At 53.0% G+C, this 21,062-nt stretch overlaps 1 protein-coding gene across 1 annotated transcript in view; it reads right to left on the bottom strand.

Moving 5' to 3' along the window:
• Positions 1-21,062, bottom strand: part of UMODL1 (uromodulin like 1) — a 71,820-nt gene that overhangs the window by 10,029 nt on the left and 40,729 nt on the right. Inside the window, exons 11-17 of the mRNA XM_077117507.1 lie at positions 17,562-17,699; positions 15,892-16,497; positions 9,889-10,146; positions 8,184-8,296; positions 5,360-5,573; positions 3,433-3,570; positions 1,954-2,291 (exon numbers count right to left, since the gene is read on the bottom strand). Coding sequence (XP_076973622.1) covers positions 1,954-2,291; positions 3,433-3,570; positions 5,360-5,573; positions 8,184-8,296; positions 9,889-10,146; positions 15,892-16,497; positions 17,562-17,699 — 1,805 coding nt within the window. The remainder of the gene's footprint in view (positions 1-1,953; positions 2,292-3,432; positions 3,571-5,359; positions 5,574-8,183; positions 8,297-9,888; positions 10,147-15,891; positions 16,498-17,561; positions 17,700-21,062) is intronic.

Raw genomic sequence — 21,062 nt, 5'->3', positions numbered from 1 at the left:
CTGCCAGTCTGGCCAGCAGCCCACTCAGAGCAGAGCCTTCTAGCTCAGTGTGCTGGGTGAGGGGGGCGTTGGCCAAGAGCTGGAGCTGCGACGCACCCCAAGGGGGCTGCAAACCAGGGGGCTCTACAGGGCCCAAGGGCTGCCCTGCAGCCACATGCAGGTGCCCAGAGCTGCTGCCAGAGTCTCCGGGGAGCCTCCTGCACAGCACCGTGAGGCCTCCAGGCTAGGAAAGCCCCGTTTGCCTAGAAGACCTGTGCTCCATCAAAGACCCTGCGGTGAAGAGCTTCCTGCAGGGCCACAACCAGGCCGGGGAGCTCTGACCCACCAACACATCCACAGAGTACTGCGTATGCACAGGCATACACACAGCACACACACACACATGCATGCATGCACACAAATTCACACACATGAAGACATACACACACCTGCACCCATGCATACACACATGCATGCACACATGACACACACAGGCACACATGCACATTCACACCCAAACATAGGTGTGTGCACACAAAACACATGTGTGCGCATGTGACACATATACACATGCATATCCACACAGAGACACAAAGATGTGTGTGCACATGCACACACGCATGCACACACCCCACACATACACATGTGCACACATGATACACATATTAACACACATATTAACACAACGGTACTTACATATATATGCATGTATTCATGCATATGTAGAATAAGCATATACACATTCTTACACAAACTTCACACGCAACCACAAACATACATACACACTAATACACATTCTCACACTCATTTCATACACAATCACACACATGCACATACACTTTTCTCACACACACATGCATACCCATGTACTCACACTCACATACATACATACATGCACCCACATTGGCCCACATCTGCACATTCACACGCCCATATTGTCAGGACTGCATCACACCCCCCACAAAAGGCAGGTCCTGTGGGTGTGAACCCATTTGTTAGCAGGACCTTTGAAGATGTTGTTAGACAAGGTGCCCACGCTGAATGACGGGGCCTCAATCCACTGTGGCTGAGGTCTCCATGTGCAAAGGCAGTTAGACATGGAAGGAGAAGCCATGGGGAGGGAGAAGCTGGAAGTCAGTGGAACCCAGAGGAGAAGGGAGACACCACCATGTGCCTTTCCATGTGACAGAATAGCCAAGGAACCCTAAGGATTGCTGGCCAACCAGAAGATGCTGACCCTGTGGGAAACCAGACTTTGAAACCATGAACCAAGAAATTCCTGTTGCTAAACCACTCCACTGTACAGTATTTGTTTTAGCAGCTGAGAAACTACAACACATACAAACACACATACATGTACATACTTATACTCACATGAGCACACTATACATATCCATGTTCACACATGTTCATACACACACACATATGTACACACAAATGCACAACACCCATACGTACACACACATACACTCACATATACACATTCATACATTTACACACACATTCACACTCACACCCATACCTACATACATATACACATGCCCACACACTCATACATATATACACATATTTACACACATGCCTGCATAGCCACTATACATACATTCGTATAGATTTCCACACACGCACACAGGCTCCTGCACTTTCCTGTCCTCTTGCTCTCTCCTGGCTCTCCTTCCTGCCTGCTCAGGAGAATCACCTGGGAGGATGTGCAGGGACGCTGGTGCCGCCTGCCGAGCCTAGGAGGGGCCGCAGCCCACCTGCCTCCAGCCTCCAGCTGGTTGTAGGCTCAGAACTCGGCCCTGTCCTGACCCCCTTTGCTGGGTCCCCTTCCTTAGAGACAGAGACCTGGGGTGCAGGGTCCTCCCGGATCCCCAGGCCAGGTGCAAGCCTCCTCCCAGGGGTCCCAGATAGCTGGGATGCCCCCTAGCTGCCCCAGCTTGGCCACCCCAGCTCGGCCGCCCTGGCCCTTACGCTTTGCACGAGGGTCCCGCACTCGTTCCAGCCGGCCGCCAGGAGCACGTGGGTGCCGTTGCTGCTGCTGACGTTGCAGGCCGGCTCCCCCAGGTACAGGGAGGCCTCGGGGATGGACTCCTGCTGCAGGAAGTGCTTCTGCAGAGCGATGGCCACCTTCTCCACCTCACACAGCACACTGACCACCCCGGTTAGGTTCATCCGCCCAGGCAGGCCCTGGGGGGCAGGGGAAGCTTCTGGAGCCAGGGTAGCCCTCGTTCCTGCTGCAGGGGGAGGCCCCTCTGGGTCAGAGGTCACAGAGGAAGCAGGGGCCCGGGTGGTGTTGCTAGGAGGGTCACCTGCAAAGCACAAGAGAGAACAAGGCAAAGATTGGATCTGTGTCCAGGCACCCTGGGGAGCCCGGCCCCAGGGACGGGCCCTATAGCAGGCGGGGAGCTGCACGGTGCCTGCAGCGCCAGCCTGGGAGTGGTGCCTACAAGCCACAACCACATGCATACTCGTGTTCCACACTCATGTTTCTGCCGACAGGAGGAGTGCCTGGCTTAGCTCTCTAGGGACCACCACAGACCAGGACCAAGGGGTCCTGCCCTTGCAGCCTGTCCCAGGTGGCTCTGGGTGTGCACTGAGTCCGTGGGTGAGGTCCGGCGCCTACATCAGGGGCCTCTGAGTCCTGATGGCTAAGATGGGGCTAATAAGATCCCCCTGGGCACCTTGTGGCCCTGGCTCCTTCTCCTTGTCTGTTCCCGAGCACTCTTGAATTCGAAGACTAGAAAACCAACAAAGGGGCATGGCACATCACTGGGTGCCCAGAGTGCTCACCTTTGGTCTTCGTGGAAGCAGACACAGGACAAGTCACGGCGCGGCTCCCTGAGGTTCACTGCACAGCTCTGGCTTGGTCTCCTGCTCACCCCATGCACTCCTGCTCACGGCCTGGGCTCTCCAAGCACTCCACCCCTTCCCCTAGCTCACCCATCTCCTTCATTCACCATAGACCCCTGCATGGCTGGGTCATCTTGGGGTCCCAACTGAAGCCCCTAGGGCCCTGTTTAATTGGAGAAGGACTGGGTGCGGAATGACCAAGTAGAAGCATTTCCCACATGCCTCGTCACATGACCAAGAGTTCTGAGGATCGCCTCTTAGCACCTGAGCACATTCAACCTCCGCCTGCCTAAGTTTTCATGCTGCAGCAGAACTAACCCTCGTAGATAGAAGGCATCGCCCAGAAGGCTGGGGATAGATGAAAGAACGTGAAGGACACACACACACATACATACACTGTCACACTCACATACACACATGCTCACACACTCACACACGGTCATACACATGCATAAAGCCTGGGCACGCACACAGTAAAGAGACTTGCCCAGGCCGCAGAAATCTGCGGGCCTCATTTGGAGAAGAAGCACTTTGTGAGTGGCAGTCCTTAGAAGCGCAGCCTCGCAGGCTAGTGCTCAGGCGAAGGGTCGAGCACCTTACCTTCACAGCCGCGCCCTGGGTACTCCACGATGAGGTCAGCACCTCCCCCTGGGCAGCTGCAGGTGAAGGACCCAAACGTGTTGTGACACGATGCACCCGCCACGCAGTCGTCCTCGTTCCGCGCACACTCATCATAATCTGCGCGACATTTAGGAAGAGAAACAGAGAAACGTCACCCGTGCGCAGGGCCCAGAGAGCGGGGGACACCTGCAGCCCCAGACAGCAGGCTGCGGTGAGGTGCATCTCAGGGAGCAAAGAAAAGCATGAAGTGAGGCCAGCCACCCCAGAAAGCAGCAGCTCTGGGGGCTCAGGGGAGAGGGAGGCACCCCGATTGTCTGTGGCAGGGGGGGGAGCAGTGAAAGGAAGTGTGCAGGGACTACCCTTGTGCAGGGTGGAGTGGGGGTGGTGGTTAGTTCCTCAGGGACGTCCCTGGTCGCGGGGCTGGGAGCGGAGGCTGGGCAGGGCAGGGAGCCAGGCAGCGAGACCCACCCAGGCGGGAAGCCCTTCCACAACCTGCCTGCTTGCTTTTTAGCTCAGTTAGTGTAGTAACAGTAATGCACATTTACTGCAGAAAATGCACAAAAGCCAGAAAAGTGTGGCGAAGAATATGAAATCTATCCCCGAGGCTCAGATGTCACAGCATTCCCATGTTGATGTATTTCTTCTGGTCTTTTAAATTATAGATTACAATGTTGCTAAGATCATGTTTTGCAGACAAATCAGCAATGTTTTCTATGTCAACAAACTTCATTTTTTATAATTTTCTAACAGTCCATGATATTTACTTAATATCTTCCCCTATGACTGGACCATCCGTTATTGCCAATCCTTTTACTTTTAAAATCTCTAGGTATGTAAACTACAATCCACTTGAAGTTCATTTCCTTAGGAAAACGTCCTGGAAGTATGTTTTCAAAGTCAAAGTGGATGAACCTTTTTAAAAGCCCTTGAAGCAAATTGGCACATCGAGTACCAGGAAGTGTTAGCAGTTTCTATTCTCACCAGCCACACATGCAGCGAATGTCTCACCACACTCCAAACATAATAAGTGTTTTTAATAGAAGCGTTATCATTGGAAAAACAAACAAACAAAAGACACATCTCACTGCAGGTGTCTTCAGTTATTACATCTTAGTCATCTGTATGTCCTCTTTTATATGTGGTCCGTTCAGGTCTTTTGCACATATACCTATTAGGCCTTTAGAATTTTATTATTAAAATGTGTGATCTATCTCTCTATATTTAGGTTATTAATTCTTCATCAAATATATCACAAGTTTTTTTGGGGGGGAGGGAGCATTGTTTGCTTTTTATTTTGTCCTACATGTAGTCAAATATTTCAATCTTCCTTTCTGGGTTGCTTTCCCTCTATTTTAAACCTTGGAAAACCTTTCTCACTCCCCAAATCAGAAAAATATTAACCTATATCTTCTTCCACTTTGTTTAGACACATAAATATAAGCCATTTGTAATTTATTTTCAATTAATTTTTAATAATTAATTTAATGTGATTTTTCATTCACTTAGTTTCAAATAATTTACTTTCAATTACTTCAATATGATATAAGAAAAGCACCTAAATTGCCTATCCCCTCTGATTTTCCCTTCAATTATTTTTATTAGTATCTCCTTGCAATCTGTGCTTGGAGGGAAATCTGGCTGCAGAGAGGTGCATGGTGCCCCCAGCCACAGAAATGGGGTAGGGGGAGGGCATCAGCAGGCAGAAAAGCACCAGCTTCACCCAAAAAGGTCTTGAACTCTTACACCTTTCAGACCCCAATCACAGCAGCAATGAGAAGGTAGGGGAGGTCCCCATGCATTTCACAGTTTCACCTAGTTCATAGGAGAGCCCACACAAGGAAACACATTTCCCAAAACAAAGGGACACAGCTGGGCTTTTGCTGGGTGGGGTGCAGCCTCTACCTACCCTCTATGAAGGTGTCGTCTCTGACCACCTCCAGCAGCGACATGTTGTGCAAGGCGGTGAGGAAGGCAGCAGACACCTCCCTGACATCCACGTCTGCGACTATGAGCAAATGGAATGCCACCACCACGCTGCCCTCACTTATGCTGGTGATCTCCAGCTTAATTCCACCGGTGTCCATATGCCGAAGCACGGCAGCTGGTAAGGGCTCCCGCACCTGTACGGAAACAGACCAGGAGAGCAGAGCTACCCACTCCGCTCCCCCTGGCACTCTGGCCAGGCACAGGGCTGGCCCTTGGCTAAAAAGGTAAAAGCCACCGGTCAGTTCTGGAGCCCTATTTCCATCTGTTTCTCCCCCCAAACCCTGCCCAAAGGCCTGGGTGTTTTGTGACAACGAGGAGAGTCATCACCTCCATCAAAACCAGCAAACAGTTACAGAAGGATTTCTGTGGCAGAGCTTGGGGCTAGGTGCAAAGGCAGGGGCCCTACCAAAGGGTAGGGGCCACGGGTGCTTTTAAAAGCTGCTACTCTCAGCTCAGCGTCGCTGGGGGCAGCAGATGGGATGAGAGAACCACTCCCCCTTAGTTCTTCTGGAGCAATTCTTTTGTTTCTGATGCTGCAAAACATCTCCCCCTTCCATGTTTCCTCCCTAGATTGCTTCCTGATGGACATTGTTAGTGCCTCTCTTAGGATGGGCATCTCCTGCCCTAAAAAGCTTGGTCTCTATATTCTGTAACTTTGGACAGAATCATACATACTATATTATTCCACCCTGACCCATCAATCAAAACGTCCTAAGAGACATAATCTTACAGTGAGTTTTAAATATTTGATAGAATGCAAATCTTCTATAGAAAAGTGCACTTCTGAGATTTGCCCTCAAGAAGAAGACTCCATCCTCATTTTAACTGTGTGGGAGCAGGGACACAAAGCACAGGCTCACGGCTTCATTTCTAGGCCGCAGAAGTCCTAGCGTGAGCACAGCCATTATCACCTGCCACCCTGCAAAGGCTGAAGACCCAAAACGCCCAGGGCTGCCTTTCGTTGGTGCTGTCACACAGCCGTCACCATAAGCATCTGAACAGACCGTCCCCCCACCCCTCTCTGGGACTTCCAGACAAGGGCCTGTCACCGTCTTGGATTAATGTCACTTTTAGTTGTATTTCAAACAAGTCTCAAAGCAGAATTCCAGGGTCCTTGCCAGGAAGTGATGAAGAACCAGTTGCTCAATCAACCCACCACCTCCCAAAGTTGCTTTTAACATCCTACATGCATTAGAAGTTGCACAATTATCTATTATCCTGAAATTCTAGACCAACAACAACAAAAAAACTATGCCCGAAGTGAGCAAAGAAGGAAAAATTCATCAAGAAACACAGGGTGAGAATGGAGCCGCCTCCTTTGCCCACTGAAGCTGTGTGAGACACTCTCCACGTTGACTGCTGAATGATTATGGCTGAATATTGTGGGTAACCCTCACCAAACCTGAAGGCGATGATGAAAACACAAGGTCCACCAGACCACCTACGACTCCTGAGTGACAGACACTGGGCCAGGAACTACAGATCCCAGGTAAATGAGGCAGGATTCCAGGCCTTGAGATGCTCCCGTGGGACAGCCCCTGAAGGCAGGTGGGTCCATCCTAGCAGAAGGTAAAGCTGACGGGGTTGACCAGATCCCCGCGTGGCCACCGGCATTGCCAATGCAACACCGGCCTCTCATGTTCTGCCACTAGGGGGCACTGCTAAACTCTCTCTGCTCTGAGTCTTAAAACCAAACTTCCAGACCAAGGAAAGGCTAAAATTTATGACATTTCCGCTATGCCAACGAAATCACTAGATTGTCATTTTCAAGTGTACCCTGTATTCTTCAAAGGATGATCTAACTCTTATCCAAAAGATTATTGAACCCTAATAATATACATCTCAAAGAATGCCAAGGGGATGGCCAGGGGATGGCCAGGGGATGGCAGGGGGTGGCAAGGGATGGCCAGGGGATGGCCAGGGGATGGCAGGGGATGCACAAGGAAGAGGGCAAAGGGTCAAAGCAGCATTTCTCACAATAGCCAGAAGGCAGGAGCAACCCAAAGGCCCATCTGTTAATGAAAGGAGAACAAAATGTGACATCGCCATCCAAAATGAAATATTATCCAGCCATAAAAAGGAATGAAGCCCTGACACAAGCTACGGCATAGATGAACTTTGAAAACATTCTGCTAAGTGAGAGAAGCCAGACACAAAGCACACATTTTGTATGATTCCATTGACATGACAGATCCAGAATAGGCAACTCCAAAGAGACAGAGAGTCGATTAGTGGTTGCCAGGAGGGAGGGGGAAATGCGGAGAGACTGTTGATGAGCGCAGGGTTTTGGGGGTTGTTAAAAATATATTCTGAAATTGGATCGTGGTGATGGCTGTACAATTCTGTGAACATACTAAAAACCACTGAATTGTGTGCCTTTAAAAGGACACATTTCATAATTTGTGAAATAGATCTCAATTTTTTTTTAAATGCTAAAGGCAGGGGAAGGGCTCTCCACTCCATAGGTCCCATAGCCGATAAAAAAGTTACAATGGAAAAAAAAGAATCAGTACAAAGCAAGGATGCAGTAAAACAAAGGTGCCTCCTGTCGACTGGCACATCCAGTGCCAAGCTCAGGTCCTCGCAGGTCTGGCGGGACGCCCAGGGGTGCCACGCCAGACTTTACAGCCCAGAGGAACCCTTAGGGACCTACAAGCTGAACTCCTGGTTAGTTGAGGCTAGAATTCTGCTCACTCCCATCCCTCACACCCCAAAGGAAATAAGAATCAACTCCACCAACTCACCATCCTAAGGAAGAGCTCTAGGAAATCCTGGTACGCCCTGCTGCTCACATCGCGGAAGGAGTCTGCGTACCTGACGTTGGCAATCCTGGCTTCCCCACTGAGTTTCTGGGCCACTGTAGGATGGAGAATAAAGATATTTGGAATGGCTATGTATCAGGTAGAGGGTTATCATTTGGCTATTAATAACCATTATTTATTAACATTAAACCCAGGCCCCGCCCTGGGCCCTGGGAAGGAGTGTCAGCATCAGAGCTCATGGACACTCTGCGGCCAGGCCTGAGGAACCCAGCTCAGCCCCACCCCCCCACCCCCGCGGCCTGCCTCCCTTGCTGCCGTCTCCCCTGCCTGGAGATGCTCAGGGCATCCAGGCAATTAAGAGAGACAGTTTTGAGAAAGAAGAGACTGAATAATGAGGACAGGCGTAAAATGGGGTGGTCCCAGGCATGGGGTCTCCTTCCGGTGCCTCTGCTCAGGGCCCATGGCCCGTGGCCCCGTGCCCAGGAGGACTTGCTGACAGTCAGCTCTACTTCCTGCCTCGTTTGGACCTGCCCAGTGTGCTCCTCCACCACATCCTTTTCCCTCCACGTCCTCTCAGGGCACGCGGTGAAGGCCGCCTCCTGGGTGCTCACTCATTCCTTCACCCAGTCCCTGGTGCGTGCCAGGGAGGAGCGGGCAAGGAGACGAGGCTCTCCCGGCACGGGACGCCCAGCTCCTCCTGCAGTGGGGCGCGTGCTCGGGCCGCGGGTCTGCCCAGCCCACGTCCTCGGGAACCATGGCGGTTGCTCCACCTGAGGCCACTGTTCCCGAGTCATGACAGCCGGAGCCTTCGACCGGTCTGAGAGCTGTCGGGAGGAGGGCAGGTGGGTGTGTGCAAGGGGACCTGGGCTCAACTCAGGCTGGGTCGCTCGGCGGCTCAGACCCTCCCTGCGCTGTCTTCACCCATGTGCCAGCCGCCTCCTCGCCAGCTCCGCAGCAATTTGAGGCCCGTCTGACACAATCAGCATCATCGCACTCTTTCCTTCTCATCTCCCAATCCAACACTAACTCATACTTCAATCTATATAAATGAAAGTTCTGCCACTTCTCTCACCTTATGCATTGTCCAAGGAGTTTGGACCACACTCAGAGAACACAGCTATCAAATCTCAGCAGCTCCCCAAGATTTAAGAACTAACCCAAAGCACTATTAACCCCTGTGGCTACTCAGAGAAGCCACAGATTTAAGAAAAAAAATCAGGATCATAGATTCTGTAAAGAAGAAAAGCAGAATTTTATCTGAGTCTATAGTTATGGATAAGGATTAACTCCAAAGTATTGGAGTTTACACTGGATTTGTTATCACTCAATTCTATGACTGCTCCTTTTTTCTGCTCCAGACTCTGTTGGTCTGTTCACAGACTGGCTGCCTGTGATTGTTCTTCCTGAACGTCAAGTAGGGGCCCCCAGGGCATGTAGGGGTGAGCAGCTGCAACCTCTGTGGGCAGAGCCGGAGCACCTGGCAAGGCCACCACTGGCCCATAGCCTGCCGACTCACGTCTGGCAGCCCCGGGTCAGCCAAGCAGGCAGTGGGCAGGCTGGTTGCCTCTCCACGGAGAAGTGAATGAAAACCAGCAGCCGTCAGGCAAGGGCTGAGCGCTTAAACTGCTCATGCATTCCTCCCTCCCCTCTGAGAGCAGGTGGCCATCACGCTTCTGGAACCCAGTACCTGTCCTCACTCTCAGGTGGACAGGAGCACTGGCTGCCCCGCAGGCCTTGGCCACGATCTCCAGCAGGTGCAGAGTGCCGGATGCCAGCCCGGACAGCGCAAGGCTCGTGTTCTGCGTCTCCAGGCCCAGTGGGAGGTTTCCCGGAGACATCAGGGTGAGCCGGAAAGTGGGGTGCAGGGTGGGGTCTGCCACCCACGCCACGTGGAAGCCGGCACTGGTCACATTGGAAACCACAATCCTTTGGATGGTGACGGGAGCTGGGAAGGGAAAATCAGAGCTGAAATGGAGACCAGAGAGTTCCCAGGAGGGACAGGAGACGCCTCGCTCTGCGCCGAAGCCTGTGAGGACCCTGTGTAGGGGAACAGACATTTCAAAAGCTATCGTAAGTCAGAGGCACTTATTTACAAAAGTGCTCAGCCAGTGGGCATCTCTCTGTGCCACCCTCCCCCTGCCACCAGCAGCAGATGCAGGTCAGGCTTTCGCCGTTGGTTAAAGGCACAGCGGCAGTCTCACTTTCCATTTTCAAATGTCACGCGTGAAACCTAAGAGCCAAACACCCCAGATGAAGGCATAAGGGTGGAGGCAGCAGCTCCTCAGGGCTCGTTCCAGATCTCTCAGGTGGTCCCGGCCCTTGGCTAACCGGGAAGGAGGCATGTGCTAAACAGAAGCCAGTTTAAGAAATTTACTGGGCATTTGCCATGGGCAGGGCAATGCTACCAGGGGCTGTGGGGAGGAGGGGGCAGAAGAGATATGAAAATAAATAAAGCAAAGTTCTTGCATCTGGAAGCACAGGAGGGACTCTGGAGTTAAAAAGACTGGGCCTTTTGTGTCACCAAGAGCTGCGGGGCCCACAGTGACCAGGGTGTGTGGGGTCTGGTGAAAACGAAAGTGTGGGGGCCTCATCCTAAAATTCAGATTTCACCATGGCCACAGCAGAGCTTTACACCACGCTCAGGGTCCTTCTGAGCACAGGGTCCTGGCTGACCTGGGCCAGCACCCTGGAAACCAGCCTCACCTTAAACCCCTACATTCCTTGGGGAGAAGAGATGCAGTGGACTCTGGGTCTCTGCTCTCCCCTGTCCACTGGCAGGATGGGCTCTGCAGGCTCCTGGAGGCCCAGACGCTAGAGACAAAGCCTGGGGCATCAGCCAAGGTGGGCACCCAACTCAGCCGCAGGTGCGTCCACCCACCCCTGCATCTCCTCTCTTTTTATCTTTGTCAGTCTAACTAAAGTCTTGTTAATGTCATTGATCTTTTCAAAGAGCCAACTTTTGGATTTACTGATTCTCTCTTTTGTTTTTTATTCTCCATTTCATTTATTCCTGCTCTAATCTTTGTTATTTCTTTCCTTCTGCTCACTTTGGGTTTAGTTTGCTCTTCTTTTTCCAACTCCTTCGGGTATGAGGTTTGGTCTGTGATTTGAGTTCATCTTTCTTTTTTAACAGAAGCATTTAGAGCTATAAGTTTTCCTCTGAGCACTGCCTTCTCTGCACCCCATAAGTTTTTGTTTATTTGTCTGTTTTGCATGGGCAGGCACTGGGAATTGAACCAGAGGGCATGGCAGGCGAGAATTCTGCCACTGAGCCATCACAGCACCCTGTATCCCATACGTTTTGATATGTCATGAGTCTGTTCCATTCATTTCAAGACATTTCCTTATTTCCCTTGTGACTTCTTCTTTGACCCATTGACTGTTTAGGAGTGTATTGTTTAGCTTCCAGGTATTTGTGGATTCTCTGTTCTCCCTCTGATACTGGTTTATCATTTCATTCCATTGTGGTCTGAGAAGATGCTTTGAATAATTTCAATCTTTTGAAATTCACTGTGACCTAACATGTGATCTATCCCAGAAAATGACCCTGTGCATTTGAGAAGTGTGTATATCTGCTGTTTCAGAGTGCAGTGCTGTATACATGTCTGTTAGGCCTAGTTCATTTATAGCACTGTTCAAGTTCTCCATTTCCTCATTGAGCTTCCGTGTAGGGATTCTATCCATTGGTGAAAGTGGTGTGCTGAAGTGTGCAACTGTTATTGTAGATGTGTCTGTTTCTCCCTTCGGTCATGTCAGTGTTTACCTCATGCATTTTGGGACACTGTGGTCAGGTGCATAAATGGTTATGATTATTATTTCTTCTTAGTGGATTGACCCTTTTATTAATGTACAGTGTCCTCTTTGTCTCATAACAGTTTTTTACTTAAAGTCTACTTTGTCCAATGTTTGTATTGCTACCCCAGCTCTCTTCCTGTTTATTATTTGCATGTTATATATGTATTTTTTCCTCCATTTTAATCTGTGTATGTCTTTGAGTCTAAAATGAGTCTCTTGTAAACAGCATTTGGTTGGATCATGCTTTTTAATGCATTCTGCCAACCTGTGTCTTTTGATTGGGCATTTAATCCATTTACATTAAGTATAGCCACCAATAAAAGTCAGATTTACTTCAGTCATTTTGTTCTTTGTTTCTAATGCATCTTATATCTTTTTTTGGCCTTCTTTTGTGAACATTTGATCTTTTGTGGTGTAACTGATTGATCCCTTCATCATTTATGTTTCTGTATATATTTTCAAATACATTCTTTGTGGTTATCCTGGGGTTTGTATTAAACAACCTGTCCATAGCCTACCAGTTCAAGAGACCAACTTAGATAGCATACACAGTCTCTGCTCCTAAACCCCTCCATTTCCCCCTGTATGTTGTTTTTGTCACATATTCCTTCTTTATATTCGGTGTGTCCATAACATGGAAATATGGTTATTTCTTGTCAAATTGCATCCTAAATCTTACAGGAAAGAAAAAGTAGAATTAGATACTGATGCTATCATGCTGTTGGGTTTTGCATTCACCCATTTACATACCTTTATTGAGATCTTCACTTCTTTGTACATCTCCAAGCTCCTACCACCTTCCCTTCCCTTTCCTTTAGCATTTCTTGTAGGGTGGGTCTCTTGGTGAAAAACTCTCACAGTTTTTGTTTATTGGTGAATGTCTTAAACTCTTCCTCAGTTTAGGTCAGTTTTGCAAAATAAAACATTTTTGTGCCTGTCCTGTTTTTCACTTTGGTGCTTCCCAGACCTGAGTGTGCATCCGAGCAATGGCAAGGCTTGTAAAACACATTGCTGGACTCATCCCAGAATTTCAGTTCAGTATGTCTGGGGTGGGGTCTGAGAATTTGCATTTCTCCAAGTTCCCAGGAAGCTACTGGTCCAGGGAGCACACTTTGAGAACCTCTGCTCCTCATCAGCAGAGATGCCAGGCCAGGTGAGCCTGTGATTCTCAACACTGGTGTTTACTTCTAAGCGCAAGCATCAGACCCCCACCCTTTCCTGCAGGGAAGCAAATGGAGAGAGGATCCCAACACACACACCCAGAGCTCCTTCTGCCACATTTAACAAAGGGCCAAAGAAAAGCTTGGAAGGTAGGAGTTTTCCAAGAATTTGGCTTAGAGAAAGGCTGACATCCCCAGGTTTGAGAGTGGACCTTTCCATCCCTGAGGAATCTACATGTGGTTGATTTAAACTCTTCCAAGAAACATGGGGAGCACTCTCAGCTTGAGAACACACCAGGTGATGGGCAGGTGTCAGGCTGGGGTGAGGTGGGAGGCCCTGTGTGGTGGTTGGAGTACCTCAAGCCCACTCCAGAAGGAGGTTGAACAAACCCTGCCTCAAAACCTTACTGTAGGTACCCGTGTTGATGAGTGTGTGTGTGTGTGTGTGTGTGTGACTACAAGTTCATAAGAACATTCCTGTGTGTATTTGTGAGAAACTTTTTTTGCTTTGTGGCCAAACCACACGTGTATGGTGGCATTTGATTGGGAGGGTGCGTTTGTTAGGTTCAGTATTACAGAGGTACAAGGAGACTTGACATCACCCAACTGGTTCCCTCATTCTACAGATGAGAAACTGAGGCTCTGCGAGGCAGAGTGCCCCCCGAGGCACACAGAGGAGTGGGGACACGGGATGGGGAGCACACACACACACGCCTTCCTATCTGCTCATATGCACACATGTTCATACGCTCAAACACCCATTGCTGCTTAGAAGTCGAGCCCGTAGACTTGCCTTACATTGAGTTGCTCTGGCTTTGTAATGCCAAAACCACTCCTAATTCAGATAGCAACCATGCTAAAAGCCTGGCTTTGAGAAGACACAGCTCCAAATCCATCTTGCTAAAAAAAGGGAGCCCCTAGTCTGAGCAGTACCTAGCCCACTGCCCTTTCCTGGTTCTCAGTTGCCAGTTCCCCACTGTCCCTCTGAATGGCCTTACTCAGGGCACCAAGATTCGAGAGCAAAGTGCACCCCAAGGTTCCCTGCCCAATAAAACGCTGGTTCTGGCGAGCATCTCCTCCCATCATACAACAGAGCCCTGAGCATGAAGACGCATTAGATCTCTAGCACCTGAACTTGGAGACCAGTATTTCATGAAGAACTCCCAAAAACGCACAGAAGGAATGGAAAAGGCATAAGACCACATAGTAATGAAGTCAGGTGATCGAGCAGGCCAAGGTCAGGGTTAGCAGTGTGTTCTAGGTAGGAGCAGAATGCAGGGAGGCCTTGTGTGGTGGTTGTTTTTTTGTTTTTGTTTTTATTTTAAATGCAAAAGCCCCTAAGTCTCTCTTCTTTCCTTCCCTCAGGCGAGCACCCCACAGGGAATGGCTGTTTGGTCAAGAGGGTAATGCTCACTGAGGCTTAAGGGAGCATAACCTCTCAAAGCAAAACTCCAAGAAATAGAAAGTGAAAATGCACAGACTTTCTTTCTCAACACAGTGGGAACCTGGAGGGTTCTCAGGCGGCACCAGCCAAGCCATGTCCTGTGCAGTACAGCCCCACGGCCCTCATACAGAAAAGGACTCTGGGCTTGGTTTGGCTTCAGGGTATGACTCAGACACACCAAAGATGTCCCTGGACTTCCAAAAACCAAGGCCTTGTGGGCAGGTTCTGGGCAGCAACTACCCAGGGAGCGTCCACCTTCAAGCCCCTGGGTGGACCTACTGAGGTCTCAGCAGGGTGGGCACTGCTGGCCAGGGGTTATGTGGGCTTTAAGGTTTAGACCAGGAACCTGCTCTACATTTAGTAGATGAAATGCATCGATGGCAATCAGTTGCCAATTTCATTTGGATTAAACCCAGGGTTGGAACAGCTCAGCAATCTCACACAGACATGCCAGCAGCATTTACAGCCTATCTCCGGCACAGCCCAGGCCCATATCTCCTAAGTGCACCCAGGGCCCTTGGCAATGTCTAAGCCCTCACCACACAATGTGGAACTGCTGAGGGTGCAAAACTATTGAGGGCTGCAGAGCTACAGAAGTGCAGAACTATTGGGGTGCACAACCATGGACATGCGGAGCTGTGGGCATTCAGAGTGGTAGAGGATGCAGAGCAGCTGGGCAGAGAACTGTTGGGGGTGCAGAACTGTTTGGGTGCACAACTGCAGAAGGTGCAGCACTGCGGGGGAGGTACAGAGCTGCTGTGGGGTGCAGAAGTGTGAGGGTACAGACTGTCAGGGAGTAACTTTGCTTCAAAGTACAGACTATGAGGTGCAGCATATTTGGGGGTGCAGAATTGCTGTGGGGTACAGAACTGTGGGGATGCATTACTGCAGAAGGCAGAGCTCCTAGAGGTGCAAAGCCCTGGGGGGTGCAGAGCTGTTGGTGGGAGGCGTTTCGGGGCCTAATGGAACCAATAGACCCAAAGTCCCTTCCCACATGTCCAGCTTCCTGTCCCACTACCTGGAGACTCATGTTGTGGGGAGGAAAGGGCTGGAGAGAAAATGAAGAGACCCAGTTTTCTCTAAACCAGGAACCAGTGCTGAATGATCCTGCTTCCCTGTGCTGTGGAATATTCAACCACCACCTGGAAAGACCATCCAGTAGTTCCAAATGCCTTTGGACTCTATATTCTGTAAGTCTTTGCCAACTTGAAATCACACAGGCTACAGTTTCCATCACTCTCTGGCCTTTTCCTGCCCCAAGGACTACAAGAAGCGCTGCTCAAGCACTCACCACAGGAAGGGGTCTTCAGTGAAGTGGGGCTGAGGGTGAGCGTCGGACCCGGGAAGCTGGAGGGTCCAGGATCCCTGTTCCACGGCAGTGTAGATGGAATTTCCTGCATGGGGACGCTAGCATGCCACACGATATGGCCCTTGGGGCCCTCGGTAGGGGATGACCAGGAGGACAACTCAGTGGTCATGTTTTGCAGGAGCTGTCCAGGGGGATCCAGCAGGCCTGAGGCCCCCAGGAGGGAGCCATGGGTTGGCTTGGGGGCCCTGGAGGGGGAGATGGTGGTGGCCAGCCCACCAGTTCTCCACTGGCCTGTCACCAGGTCTGGGGCCTGGCTGGACACCTCCTCCTCCACTGCTCCCCTTGTGCTGTTCCAGTCGTACCCAACCATGTCGCTGTCACCCCCTCTTCTGGGTGGGGGTACAGGTGTCTGGGCCTGGCCTGCTTCCAGGGTGCTCCGCAGGTGCAACATGGCGGGGGTCTCTGGGCCCAGGGTGGACCTGTCTGCAGTTTCCGCTATACCATCAGCTGCTGTGCCAGTCCCGAGAGCTGGAGCCGTTATCTCTGTTGTGGGAGACAGCGTGCCTCCCATGGGGCTTACCATTTCACCTGCCAAGACACACAGTCACTTTCAGACACCAGCCACTCTCAGAAGGGGCATCTGGTCGACCCCTGTCATGCTCATGTCTGAGACCTCCTGAGCAATAAGGGTCCCCAGCCTGGGAGGAAAAGGTGGGCTGTCCAACCAGGCTGCCCCTGCACCCCCACCCCCACCCCAGCTAGACCCAAACTGGGGGCTTGGACTATGTCAGCTAGTATTTCTGAACTCAGTCTCCCCAGAGCTGTCATGAGGAGCCAGGCAGGCAGCTCCACTTTGCAAACGACCGAGTAAGGCCCCAAGAACAAAGGGGCTGCCCCGATGTCTGCAGAACCAGGGCGCAGGTGCCGGGCTCGGTTCTCGCCCGCCTTGGGCAGCCCCTCAGGCTGTCAGGGACGTGGAGCCACACGCATGGGACCCGTCTAGGGGCAGCCAGATGTCCGCGTAAATAAAAACAAAACCAAACAGGAGAGGAGACGGGGGTGTAGGAAGCAGAACAACGCTCCTGCTGAAGGACAGTCTTGTGCCTGCCCCTCCCAGGCTGCGGGCCGGTGCGGAAGGGTGGCTAAGCGCCTCCACCCCAGCCTGGGGCCGGGCTGGGGATGGCCAACCCCTCACCCCATGTTAGGTCTGGACACCGCTTCCTCATGCTGCCAGACCCAGCACGCCAGCCAGTCCCTGCTGACCGGCCGGAACGGGCCCAGGACAGGGACTCAGGGGGCCCAGGCACCTCCACACTGCGCTTCCTGGGCTGCCATGCACCCTGGGGCTCACAGCCGCCTGGGGGGGACCTCCCAGGGCCAGGGCCATGTGGGCCCCTTCCTCCATAAAAAAATAAAATAAAAGTTATATTTTACAACTGCCTTGGTGTGAGATGAAGACCCAGGTTGGATTCATTAGTATATATTCCTTACCATCATATTCACTTTTTTTGCTGATTTAAAAAAAAATCGAAATTAAAACATTTCTGTGGGCTCCTAAAAATCTAGGGGGGGTGGCCTAGACACGGCGCCCTCTGTACCTTCCCCTTCACTCCCCCTCTGCACCCCGTTCCCCAGAGGTTTCGGGGACCCACCCTCACAGACGCGGCCTGCCCGGGCGGGGTGGGCGTCCCGGGTGGTCCAGCACTCGCAGGTGTAGGAGCCTTCGAGGTTGACGCAGCGGGCGGCCGGCGCGCAGTCGTTCTCCTGGCTGTCGGCACACTCGTCCCAGTCTATCAGAGCGGACAGAGGCGACAAAATGACCCGAGGCGCTCAGAGGACACGACGCGCTTGCCTCTCTCCCTGACACCGCGATGTAGGGAAGGGCTGGGAGCACACAGGTGGTGGGGGAAGGGGCAGAGGAGCCATCAAGTGGGGCCCGGGGGGGCAGAACCCCGACACGAGCCCCCTCCGGAGAAACCACCTGCCCTTGACCCCAGGCTAACGTGGCTGCTGGCTTCTAAGGGGGCAAAATGAGGGAATGGTGGTTGTCTGCGTGGCGTTAGCACACAAAAGTGCAAGTGTAGTCCTCCCTTATGTATTCTCTGTCCCCAGACCTAGAAAAGTTGAGATGTACCCCCCTTTCTCCCACACACCAACATCCCTTGAGAGTCAGTGCTTCAATCAAGAAAGAGAGAAACCAGCTGAGCCAGGAGTAAAGCACAGCGTGAACTTCCCGCGTCGCTTCACAGCGCCCAGGTGTTGGGGCAGGTGTGGGAACGGCGCTGGGTGCCCCCTCCATGTCCTGGAATTGTCCTGTTGTGGCTTGAATTGAGGGTGTTGCCCAGCCAGGTCCTAACGCCCAGACCCATGAAGGTGATTCTATTTGGAAATAGGGTCTCTGAAGACGTGAGTCGTTAAAATGCCAAATGAGTAGGGTGTGCCCTGGCCCAATACGACGGGCCCTTCTAGGAAGAGGGAGCTCGGACACAGACAGGCCGACAGAGGCGACGGCCGCACAGTGACAGAGCAGAGCCAGAGAGCAGCTCGGCCACCAGCGGACACCACACCTCAGAGGGCGCCCCGCCCAGCCCACACCTTGAATTTGGACTTGGCCGCCAGAGCCGTGAGAACCACGTTCTGCAGTTTCCAGTCCCACAGGTCAGGGCACTTTGTCACAACAGCCTCTGGAAACAAAGTCACGTCCCCAAGACCCCAGGTAATGTCCATCACCGAGAGCCCGCCCCTCCCCCCACAGCGCCCCCAATCGCTGACACCCTCACCTGCACCCATGTTTCCAGGTCAGCCGGGACTGGCATGAGCCCAAATTGTGAGGCAGAAAATTCCCCAGGGATGCCATCCCTACTCTTTCTCCTCCTCTTCCTCTCCCTGCCTCGGGCTCCCCCTGGGGGTGGCCATCCCATCCCACACTTGCTCCACGGGGGAGACCCTGACAGCCTGCTGTGTTTTGACTAAACAATCAAGTGTTGCTGCAACACAGCCTGAAGGCAGGAGCAGCTTGGGCTGTATTTCAAGGGGGAAGGAGCTGGGGTGGGAGACAGTTTCCTACATGCTCAGTTCCAGCCTTCAGCCCAGGGCAGCAACAACCTCACCTCGCCTCCTGGGGTGGTGCCTGGTGGCTGGGGAGGGATCGGAGGAGCCGCCTCTGCAGGGAGGGGGCGTGCTTCCCGTGTGGGGTGCTAGAGCTGAGGCCGGGGGAGGGCAGGGCGGGCCTGAGACCCTTGGGGCCGGCCTCAAGGGAGCTGCCGTCAGAAGCCCCCTCTGGAAGGTGCTGCTCCACGCCCAGTGTCCAGCTGAGCCGGGCCTGGGCCTGAGTTCAAGGCAACCTAAGGGCCAGTTCCATTTAGTTCGAAGAAAACATGCAGCCGAGCCGTAGAAGGCTCTTGTGGGCTTCTCAGCTTTGCCCCCCAAACCTTAAGCCGACCTGTGGGGAGTCTGGCTTTCCTCTCCACGCAAGCAGTGGGTTTCCCCAGAGAGCAGCAAGCCCGTCAGCTGATGCAACAAGGACACCTTCCTGCCCAAGAGCGCTCACTATTGCCAGGGCGCTGCTTTGCTCCCTGCATTCCCACCCCGCTGGCCTGCAGGCAGCCGCCCTGGGGATCGGGGGGAGCTGAGGCACCTGCAGAGCCCAGGCTGGAGAAAAGGAGGTGCCAGATGAGACGTGCCCAAGCCACAGCACACGTGGCGTCTGTTTGCAGTGTGAGGTGATCACCTGCCCCTCGCCTCCCAATGCCCCATCCCCAAGCAGGTGCTGGTCAGCCAGAGGAAGGTGCACCCGCAGCTTTACCCCATCTGTGCTGAACCTGGCCATCACGGTCAGCTCACACCTGCAGTGGAGAGCAACGGAGGTGGGCAGGCAGGAAGAGCAAGTGAGAGGGCCCTTGTGCCCCCTCCAGGCCTGACAAGGATGGGCAGGACCACTGGGCAGGGAGCTGCTCCCTCACCCCCAGCCCTGCAGCATGGGGGAGAACCTGACCCACCTCCTGGGGCCAGGGGACACCTGCCACAGAGCTGCCACTCCCTGGTACACGGTGCCCCCTGAGCTGGCCCCAAAGACAGGGAGAAAGCCCAGGTGGCTGGAGTTCCTGGGACTGCCCTGCCCTGGCAAGGGGCCGGGTCCCGGCAGGCCACATGTTGTCCTCCTGTGCCTGCAGAGTGCCCTTGGCGGGAGCTGCCCTACACCAGAGCCCTCTGACTCTCCTGGGGGGCTGGCGGGGTGGGGGACCTGGGAGGAGCATCTGCAAGCATCTGGTTGACTCCCAGAGAAAGGCAGGCACGTGGGGCTCCAACAAAAGGCAGTGCCAGCGAGTTTAGGGGCAGAAAACCCACTCAGGGCACCCATCAGGGCACAGGGGAGGGAACAGAGAAGGGGACCTCTGGGGGCTGCCAGCCAGGGCCCACAGACCCAAGAGGCTCCTCCCCCTACCCGAGAACAGGGCCTTGTCAGAGTTGCACTCCTCTGGCTGACATCGGGCCGCGATCTTAAAGGCAGAGGCCCCACCCAGAGAGCAAGCGAGCATGCCACCCTCTCCTGAGAGTGGACCTGTAGGAAGGGGGACAGGGCAAGAGAGCTGGGGCATGGTGCAAGGGGGGTCGCGTGAGGGGAGAGGGAGAGAAGCCCCCTGAGCAGGAAGGGCCCGCAGGGGCCCAGCCGGGCTGAGAACTCGCCCTAGACATAACCATCCAGCCTGGAGAAGCTCAGGCTCGGTGTGGGAGGTGGGCTGACCCTCTTGGTGGCTGGCAGCCCCAGCTGGCAGCGTGTCCTGATCATCTCCCCATTTCACAGATGAGGCTCGGGAAGGTGGAAGCACCATCCTAGGTCCCACAGCAAGTAGGTGGCAGAGCTGGGATTCCGGCCTGTTTCAGGGCCCATGAGCTAACCGCCATGCCGCAGCCTGCCCCTGTGGGGACAGAAATACGGAAGGCCAGCCTGACCCCCCATGGCGGGGGTAGGGGACCTCAGACACACCCCCACCCAAGGGAGCAACCGAGCAGGAGGACGGCCCTGGGAAGACAGAGGTAGAGGTCAGAGTGATGTTCCCGCAAGCCAAGCACACCACGATTCCCAGGGACCACCAAAGGGCGGGAAAAGGCAGAAAATGTCCCCTAGGCTTTCTGAAGGAGTGTGGCTCTGC

Source organism: Tamandua tetradactyla, chromosome 10, assembly GCF_023851605.1.
Source record: "Tamandua tetradactyla isolate mTamTet1 chromosome 10, mTamTet1.pri, whole genome shotgun sequence".
Taxonomy (NCBI): Eukaryota; Metazoa; Chordata; class Mammalia; order Pilosa; family Myrmecophagidae; genus Tamandua; species Tamandua tetradactyla.
The sequence above is the reverse complement of the archived record's forward strand: the minus strand, read 5'-3'. Positions and strand labels throughout refer to the sequence as shown.